This window comes from Centroberyx affinis, unplaced genomic scaffold, assembly GCF_046629955.1.
Source record: "Centroberyx affinis isolate AG114_WGS23_722 - 3 ecotype Tasmania unplaced genomic scaffold, CSIRO-AGI_Caff_v1 ptg000393l_1, whole genome shotgun sequence".
In the NCBI taxonomy this organism is placed as follows: Eukaryota; Metazoa; Chordata; class Actinopteri; order Beryciformes; family Berycidae; genus Centroberyx; species Centroberyx affinis.
Window position 1 is genome coordinate 115,391 of NW_027279061.1, and position 10,022 is coordinate 125,412.

The 10,022-nt window shown below is 40.9% G+C and overlaps 1 protein-coding gene across 1 annotated transcript; it reads right to left on the minus strand.

The window, feature by feature from the left end:
• Nucleotides 1-1,400: 1,400 nt before the first annotated feature.
• Nucleotides 1,401-9,460, minus strand: LOC139641656 (T-lymphocyte activation antigen CD80-like). The gene is made up of 5 exons (XM_071516171.1): nucleotides 9,151-9,460; nucleotides 4,595-4,933; nucleotides 4,169-4,462; nucleotides 3,809-3,924; nucleotides 1,401-3,694 (listed from the first exon to the last, which is right to left on the minus strand). Exons 1-5 carry the CDS (start codon nucleotides 9,284-9,286, stop codon nucleotides 3,590-3,592), a joined length of 990 nt encoding a protein of 329 aa, XP_071372272.1. The 5' UTR covers nucleotides 9,287-9,460; the 3' UTR covers nucleotides 1,401-3,589.
• Nucleotides 9,461-10,022: the final 562 nt, after the last annotated feature.

Sequence of the window (10,022 nt, forward strand, 5' to 3'; positions counted from 1 at the left end):
CCTGGTATCTAACTACGTCATAAGCAGTGACCTGAAAGTAGAGCAGTGCTGCCACCTGCTGTGTGGAAAAGGAATGTCTTCTTCTTCTTCTTCTTCTTTTTCTTTAGTTTTGAGGCGGTTGACATCCAATTGAAAGGTGTATTACCGCTAATTACTGGGCTGGAGTGTGGGAAGAGACTAGACTAAAAGGAACGTGGCATAACCAAGGTACCGTTTATTTCCCTCTCATTACATGTCTGCTGTGGACCAATTTAACCCATTTCAGCTGTGAGTGGGCTGAAATACTGGTTAACCTCACCTTATCTACATGAAATATGGCTTTTAGGGTAAAACCCCCCCCCCCAAAAAAAACATGGACACACGTCCAATGTGTTGTGGAATGTCTGTGCTGATGTCCTATACAAAAGTGTCTTTGATGTGTTTTATTTTTATTTAATGTATCTATATTTAGACTACATCTGACTGTATGTTATAATCTGAATCATCTCCCCCTCACAAATATAGCATGTTTTTCAGTGTATGTATGTGTTATACTGTTTATGGGAAATGTTGCTTTGCTCCAGAGCAGCAGCTTGTATTGCAAAACCCTCGTCAGAGCTGCAGATACGGTTGAATTGGGAAGACTAAGGGAAGGACTTTACATGCAGTACATAATTTAACTTTAAGTGCTTGCTGTTTGTGTTAAGAAACCTATGGAGGTCCAACAATTTGGACTCTGATGCAGTCCATATCTAAAATATCTAAAAAAAAAAAAATCTGTCAGTGTTCCTCTTATAAAGGTAAAAGTGTGTTGAGTGTGGAATTATGTTCCAGCAGGCCACAATAAAGGGAACCAAAACTGCATTTTGTCCAACCTCAGCATTAGTCAATCATTTGACAGGATGCTGTAGTATTGTTCTAAGTTTTTATTCCCCATTTAAGTGGTTTAGAGGCACCTCTAATAAGAGACGGGACAGTTTTTTACTTCTTGACTGCTGACACAAGCTTCTGATGGTTTTTGTGACCTGATGTTTTCATTCTTTGTCAAGTTGTCTCAGATTATATATTTATTGTGTATACAACATGGGTTTCTGTGACGAGACTCTTTGTATACTGTCCATGTTATATTTGTAGATGCTGAAGGCTATCATTTCCTCTTTAATGTCTGATGAATGGGAACTTGAAATGTCACTAGTTAGTCATAAATACGCACAAGGGAGCATTGCAGTGAGCAATCACCACACAATGTACAGCTCCACATTCATGTGACAGTGACAGTTTTTTTCTTATAAGAGAGGAGTGTGGGACTTGTGTGACTTGTGTGAAAATTTGCAGCTAAGGTCTGAAGATTCATACAGTATTTAAGGTAACATTTTCACAATATCAACTTTTGTTTCCTTTAATTAATTAAGATACTGATCAATTATGAACAGACATGATTTGTAGAAAATGGTTCTCACAAATGCTATAATCTGTGATGAAGTTTGATGGGTATAGAAGAGTGAAGTCTCTCATCTGACTAATAGACCCAACTTTGTCTCCTGGAGATCACAGTGGTTTGAAAAGTAGAAGTTGTCCTTTAACAGAAGCAGAGAGGCTTGGGATCATTTCTCTAATGGCGAGCTTTGTCTTAGAAATGACATTGCAACAATAGCACTAGGGTTCCCCACCAAACACTGATGTACGTTACTTACAGTGACATTAACGTATTTACACAATTTAACCATATTTGACAAAGCAAGACTATTCAATGTGGCCAATCTACCACAAAGGCAGCTAGAGCAGAATATGTACAATTTTAACACTTTACTCAGTAAGTAAATTGCTTCTACTCCAAGAAACAGTTACAAACAGTATAGTCTTTCCACAAAGAAAGTGCATACCTTCTATAAATACCTGAATAAGATGTTTGGTAGTATCAAACTAAGAATGAACAATGAATAATATTACATTTTATGCCAATGGTAAAATTGGTTCAATGTTAATAGCTTATGAAATTGTATAAAATCAATCTGAAATTCATGTTTTTCATAGTTTATGGTTCAAAATCTTTATAGTGCACACTTTCAGCAGTCTGTTTTTGTGTGATGATTTCTATAATTTCTTCTTCTTGCTATCTTCATATATCATAGAAAATGGTCACTTTATTGCATGTCAAAATTGCAGTTACAAAGTGTTGCCTTATAAGATGAATCTCCCCAAAACGGCTCTAAATTAAGTAGATAGTAAATAGCTAAGTAAATAGCTATATTGACAATCATTTCTTTGCCTCACATTTACAGTATGACATATATAAAATTCACAAGTATTTCAGTATCAGCATGTTCATGCATGTTGCAATTACTCCTCACCCACCCAAAGCTGACCTCTCCCTGTCTAACACACAGGGGAAGTTCCTTTGAATGACTAGACGACCCGTCTAGTCATCTGTCTCTAATGTCAGACAGTTAGAACTCTGACACTGAAATACACTTGTAATTCATGTTCACTCACTACATGTCTAATTCATGTCACAAAATTAACTATTTTCCAAAATAATGGACAAACATAAACAATAATTATCTTTTATAAATAGGCTTTGTCACTTAAGTCCAAACCTTTTGTTTTAAAGAAAAAGTCTTAAGGTGCCCTGGTTAAAAATGTAAAGTAAAATCAACAATATAAAAGTATTTGTTACATGTACAAATGTTATTAAAACATCATGATCAAACAAACCAACCTGTGTCTCTATTTCACTGTATAGCTTGCTTGTTTTAAACAGCAAAAGAAAAGGCACAAAGCTTTCAAAGATTTCAAACACTTTCTGGAAAAACAGTTGTATGATAATTGTGATGTGCAAGCAGAAAAAAGACAGCTGTTTTCAATCATAACAAATGCTGATTGGCACAAGGATGTTGACATCACACATACACAAGACTTACATCACTATGTTATTGTTACTTTGTTATTGTTGATAAGCACATTGTATTTGCCTTGTGTATGGAATGTGCTATATAAATAAAGTTTGCCTTGCCTTGCCTTTTGGTTCATGCTAAATGAAACTGTTTTGCTCACAGTTTGAAACATGCATGTAGTTTATAGTTTTTGTGGGACATTTATGATTTTCAGGCTGGTCACACTCTGCACTCAGTATATGGGAGTATATCTGTGTCAGGTTAACTTTTTGTACACTGAGAAAATGGCCTTGTAAATACAAAATTGACCTTGCTCATCAACTTAAGCACAATTTTACATATAATACAGTAAATGTGATTGAAGTTTTCTATGAATAACATCACTGTTACCTGATTCAAAACCTATATATTGTAGGATACACTTTCAGCAGCCTATTTTTGTGTGAAGATTTCTATGATTTTTTTGTGCCCTGTGTAAAAAATAGATGATCACACTTACATTGACTGATCACATTTACATTGATATCACATTATCTTCACATCATAGAGGATGGTCTCTTTTTAGAGCCCATTGATTGTAGGAACAGAAACAAATGGACAGTCTTGGATTTCAGAAATGCAGCATTCCACATATAGCAGTAATACAGGATAGGACCTGCCTGTAAACAAAGAGTGAATAGGCATCACGCCCAGTTCTGTTCTGCCATTACTCAACATTACTCAGCAGTAACCAGAATCAAGTTCTTGCTTTTGGGGTGGTTTGATCCATTAAGTTCCCACAGCTCAGTAGTCACATCTGCTCTCTTCTCCTCCGTGACCCTCTATGAAAGATAGAAGATACAAAATACAATATAAAACCCAATAACAACAAATGTCGATGAAGAATCTTGAATTAAGATCCCTGGCACCATGACAGCCCTACTAGTAGAACTTACCTTTGAAGTTTGGCAATGATACAAGACCAGAGAAAATACAAGCAGCAACACAACGGCAACGATGACAGAGGAACTGACAACAGACTTGACGAATGTGTGATCTTGGATGCTGGGGTCTGGTGAAAAATTAAGAGAATGAAGAAACAAAACACGGCACTCTGTAAACAACCAAACTCCCTCGCTCCTATATATTCCTTTGTTTTTTCAAGTGTTTTTACTGTGTTGTGACATGTTGTTGTTGCTGCTGCTATCTAATGTTTTATATTTTCGTGTTTATGGAACAGCAATGAGCTATGGATTCACATCTATGAAACAGACATTGTTAAGCCCCCTCCTCTTACAAAACAAACAGATAGTTACCAGTGTGTTTACTGCAGCTGTAGCTAATGCTGGTTGATATAGCCGGGTTCTTAACAACACACTTGGGCTCTGAGTTCCCATTGAGCTCCATGGTCAGATTGCTGCTGAGGTGGTGGAGTCCAGTAGGAGCAATATAGGTTGCGTCTGTTGTGGAAGGCTTTTCAAGAGGCTGTCCGTCTAACTGCCAGTCAATCCGGTCTTCTGGGTGGCGTCGCGATACATCACACTGGAAGACTCTTACATTGCCATTCACATCATTGCCAGGACCAGACTTCTGACAGATGCTGTAGCTCACTGGGGAGGGAAGACCTAGATTATGCCAGGTTTAAGCACAGGTTTCTACTGCAAATGAATGGATGAATGAATGATGGATGAATGTAATTGTAATTGTATGAATGAGTGGGTGTAAAGGAATGAATGACTCACCAGAAACCTCTAGATGAATAAAAGCATAGTTGTACTCTGTGTGGTGGTAACCCTGGTTGTACACTGTACTGTGGAAGTTGCACTTGTACATCCCCTGGTCAGCCAGCGTGATGTTTGACAGGAGAAGGGAACAGTTGCTGTCGTTCTTGGTCAGGAAGATTTCAGCCCTGCCCTCGTAACTAGCAGAGACATCTGAAGTGTTCCCCTGGTAGTGGAGGACCGTGGTCTCTTTAATCTGCCATATAACCTCCTTGTCCAGGTTTCTGCTCGAGCAAGAGCACGGCAGAAGGATATTCTGTTCCGAGACGCCTTTGAGGATCACTTCTTGGTTTTCATTACCTAGAACAGGTAGAACAACATTATAGGTAGGACAGGTAGGACAGGTAGGACAGGTAGGACAATGTTATCTAATAATAATAATAATGATAATAATAATACATTTTATTTGAGGGTGCCTTTCAGGACACCCAAGGTCGCCTTACAATGCATAAAAGAAACATGCTCAAACAGGTAAAAACAGCGAAACATGGCAAAGACACCAGCAAAGACAAAACAAGCAAGTGACATAAGGTGGGCAGACACGTATAGGAGGGGAAATAAAACAGTAACACTGTAAGGATGAAGGGAGAACGCACAGTACATTACAGTGAGTAGGCCAGTTTGAACAAGTGAGTTTTGAGGCGGGATTTGAAAGCTGTTATAGTGTCAGACTGTCGAATGTGTGGGGGCAGGGAGTTCCAAAGCCTGGGAGCAGTGCAGCTGAAAGCCCTAGCACCCATGGTGCTGAGGCATGAGGTGGGGATGTTCAGAAGACCAGCTGAGGATGAGCGCAGGGAGCGGGAGGGGATGTAATCCTGGAGGAGGTCAGAAAGATAAGTGGGGGCTAGGTTGTGGAGGGCTTTGAAGGTGGGCAGAAGGTTTTTATAGTCAATCCGATGTTGAACAGGGAGCCAGTGTAGTTGGATGAGAATGGGGGTGATGTGGTCAGATGATTTGGTGCGAGTAATGATCCGGGCAGCCAAGTTCTGAATGATTTGAAGCCTGTTAAGCAGTTTGGTGGGAAGGCCAGAGAGAACAGCATTGCAGTAATCCATCCGGGATGTGACGAATGCGTGGACCAAGACTTCAGTGCTGGATTGAGATGGGCGGAGTCTGGAGATGTTGTGAAGGTGGAAGAAAGCAGTCCGGGTGATGTTTTTTATGTGAGGTGCAAAGGAAAGGGTGCTATCCAGAATGACTCCGAGGCTCTTGACTTGGCTGGAGAGGGGTACAGGGAAGCTATCAATATTGATGTTTAGGGCTTTGGTGTTTTGGGCTTTGGAAAGGGTGGTTTGGAGCCAATAAGCAGGGCCTCAGTTTTGCTGCCATTGAGCTTCAAAAAGTTCCTGCTCATCCAGCTCCTGATGTCCTGGAGGCAGGTGGTGAGGGAGGTGGGAGGAAGCGCAGTGGTGGGTTTATTGGAGATGTAGACCTGTGTATCATCAGCATAGCAATGAAAGTAGACACCATGGTGACGGAAGATTGTGCCCAGGGGAAGGAGGTAGATGATGAATAGGAGTGGACCCAGTACTGACCCCTGGGGGACACCCAGTGGACCAGCAGAACACCTTGACCTGTGGTTCCTCAGTTGGACATACTGTTGTCTGTCAGTGAGATATGACGAGAACCAGGAGAGTGCAACACCAGTAATCCCAATGTCAGCCAGGCGCTCCAGGAGTAGTGGGTGGGAGATGGTGTCGAAGGCAGCACTGAGTTCAAGGAGGATAAGGATAGTGAGCAGTCCAGAGTCAGCTGCACGGAGGAGGTCGTTAGTGATTTTAACCAGGGCTGTTTCTGTACTGTGTTTGGGGCGGAAACCAGATTGGAAGGGTTCATGGAGGTTGTTTGAGTCAAGGTGGGACTGAAGTTGAGCGGCAACCACCTTCTCAAGAGTTTTGGAAATGAAGGGATGGAGGGTTGGAGATGGGCCTGTAATGGTTCAGGTCAGCTGGGTCAGCACCGGGTTTTTTGAGGGTGGGTGTAATTGCAGCCATTTTGAGAGAGGGGGGTACAGTTCTAGAGGTGAGGGAGGAGTTAATTATTTTTGTGATCAAGGGGGAAATGGATGGCAGACAGGCTTTGGCGAGGGTAGTGGGGAGGGGATCAAGCTGACAGGTAGCGGATTTGGCTTTAAGGATGAGCTCAGAGATGGTGTGTTCCAATGCTAGGGTGAAGTTGGAGAGGGAACTGATGAGTGGTTGGCCCGTGGTAGCCATCCAAGGTGGGTCCCCTGGGGAAGTGCATGATGAGGCCAGCTGTAGGTGGATGGTGTTGATTTTGGTTTCAATGAATTGCAGAAAGGCAGTGCAGTGGTCAGTGGAGATATTTAAAGGGGAGGGTTCTAGGAGGCTGAAGTAGGTGGCTGACTGTTGAGAAGAGGGCTCTAGTGTTGCCTTTACCAGCACTGATGAGGTTGGAATAGTAGGAGGATTTGGCAGTGGAGAGGGCGTTCTTGTAGTGGCTTAGGTGTTCAGCGTAGAGTTGGGCGTGCACTGAGAATCCGGTGTACCAGGGAGCGGTGTGGGCAAAGGAGACTGTGCGGGTTTTCAGGGGGGCCAGGGCGTCAAGGGAAGAGGAGAGACAATCATTGTAGTGACTCACCAAGTCAGCAGGGGAGGAGGATAGGGGAGGGCTGGGGTAGGAGTTAATGAGGGTGATGAGATCAGTGGGGTTGATGTTTCTGAAGGTGATGGTCCGTTGCTCTTTTACTTTGGATAGGGGGGCATAAACCTCAAAGAGCACAACTTTGTGGTTGGAGATGGGGAACTCGGCATCAGCGAGGTTACAGGGAGTGATACCAGTGCAGCAGATTAAGTCTAGTATGTGACCCTTGTTATGTGTTGGGAGATGAACATGTTGTGTGATACCAAGACAGTCAAGGAGTGAAGTGACGCTATACTGGTTTCACAACATTTTTAAATGGAGTGGATGGAGTCTCCAGTTACTCAACCCCATTGGTGTTCCTCATACTCTCTCTCTCTCTCACACTCACTCACTCACTCACACACACACTTTTTATCTTTTATAAACAGGCTTTGTCACTTAAGTCCAAACCTTTTGTTTTAAAGAATTGTGAAACAGTCTTAAGGTGCCCTAGTTAAAAAATAAAAGCATTTACTACCGTACATGTACAAATGTTGATAAAACACATTAAATCATGATTTACTAGTCAATCAAACCAACCTGTGTGTCTATTTTATTGTATAGCTTGCTTGTTAGAAACTGATAGCAAAGCTTTCAAAGATTTCAAACACTTTCTAGATAAACAGTTGTGATAATTGTGATGTGCAAGCAGCAAAAAGATAAACATACAACTATTTTCAGTGATAACAAATGATGATTTGCATGACGGCACACTTGTTGAAGACTCTTAAATCACTCTTTGCAATTTCTTTTTAACACTATGCTTTATGCTAAATGGAACTGGTTTGCTCATAATTTGAAACATGCATGTAGGACTTCCATTCATTTTGCATTACTACTGGCAAAACTTAGTTGATATTTGTATTACCTGAGAACCAAACTGTTCCTATATTAAACTGCAGCCAAAGAGCTATCTGAATATCAGATGAAAAAAAAATGAAAAGAGAAACAAAAACAAAACAGAAACAGTAATTATCTTTTCAGACTATCCTAGAAATAATATTCTTGTGTTTAATCGAGCCAGCAAAACTTGAAATCTTACAGAAATGAAACAAGAGGACACAAAAATGTGACCAAATTATATTTCCTGTTATTTATCTTTTGTGCTTTTGATATCTTTGTTTGTTTGTTTGTTTGTGTGTGTGTGTGTGTGTGTGTGTGTGTGTGTGTTTTCACAAGTGCTGCTCACCTCACATAAAGCTTTGTTTAAATATGGGTCAGCAACCATGCCAGTCATAAAGTGGATTATTTCCTCCTGACTGTGACCATGCACTATACAGCAATAACACAACAAATAAACGTGATTGAACCAACACACCCACATCATAATTGGAAGGAACATAAACTACATTCCTTCATAATCTGGTGAGGCTTGTTTAATACTCTTGTATCCTGTATGTGTCATCAACGGGGGCTAACTGTCACTTTTAACTAACTTTGATAAACCTGTGCAGGTAAACTGGTCCACGAGATCAAGCAAGAGCATCTGGAGAGATAATGTGGCCTAAATGGAGTGCATAGAGTCAAACACACTGAATAATTTCACGCCTAATAATATTATAATTAGCCTACTGCAAAAAAACATGGCCTATCAAACTACTTTACCTTACATAAAAAAACGAGTTAAAAGTTATTTTACATGCTTTTTTGCTGCATGCAGGGAGACTAACAATGCATGATGAAAGTGTGAAAATCCGTGTGTGTGTATGATAATCTGCTTCTTTGTCTAAGCATTTTATAAAGTATTTTTTGCACTTCTCCACGCAAATAGGCTACAGACTGACACACGCACAGATACGAATTGCGCGGCGAAATCCCGATATGAGGTTTAGCCTACACAAAGTTACAGCTCTACTCAAGAATTCATTACTTACCTGAGACAGAAATGAACGCTATTAATAATCCCAGGAATGTCTTCATATTAACCTGCGCTCTGCTGGTGGAGAGGAATAATTGATCTGCGAGGTCTCCCGAGGAATACTGGAGGCGCGTAATCCTGTCTGGGAGCATATCATTCTGCACTATATCAAATTCATGTTTTGCTTAGACTACAAAATCTTTTGGGCTATCATTTATTAGTTAATAGCGTCCTTTGTATCCCAGCGCGCTACAACTCCTATCTTCCTCTACTCAGTTCTGAGTGGAAGAATGAAACTCGTATGTGAAACTTAACATTAACCCTCGAGCTCACTGATGTTTTTCTGACTGTACATTTCCGGAGGGCCATGTGTGACTGCAGGGTTGGAATAACCGCCTCCCACTACTGACTCTGTTTGGAAACAGTGCATGGAGTAGGCCTATTCACCAGAAAGTTGCCGCTAAAGGGGTCTGGAGGCTCACTGACACATATTGGTTAAATTAAACAGCTCTATGTCTACGGACACAATACAATCCCCTACAATATAATAGTCAGTATGAAAAATAGCATTTCACCCATGAGGCCACTAGATGACAGAGTATCCACAACTATTTTCCTCTTTTTCTTGGATAGACCCTGCCCTTTAATGCTGTTTTTAATCTGTTTCTGCTTATTTGATTTAGAGCTATGAATGAATGCCGTTTTAAGAGCAGACTCTTGGCTAAAGAAAAAAATAATAGCCTATTATTCACTATTCAAATGGTCCGTCTATCCAGGGGGTCAGGGGTTCCCAAAGTGGGCCCCGATGACCCTGGATGTTTTGATCACAAGTCTCCCTCCCCACCTACAGTATATTATACCATAATTGACATTTATTCAGTTGGCAGA

What these genes read in the sequence shown, in the direction of transcription:
- LOC139641656 (XM_071516171.1), bottom strand. Translation starts at nt 9,286, where the DNA reads ATGCTCCCAGACAGGATTACGCGCCTCCAGTATTCCTCGGGAGACCTC. An exon ending in AGCGTTCATTTCTGTCTCAG is followed by an intron (nt 4,934 to 9,150) that starts GTAAGTAATGAA and finishes TACCTGTTCTAG; the next exon opens with GTAATGAAAACCAAGAAGTG. An exon ending in ATCATTGCCAAACTTCAAAG is followed by an intron (nt 3,695 to 3,808) that starts GTAAGTTCTACT and finishes TATCTTTCATAG; the next exon opens with AGGGTCACGGAGGAGAAGAG.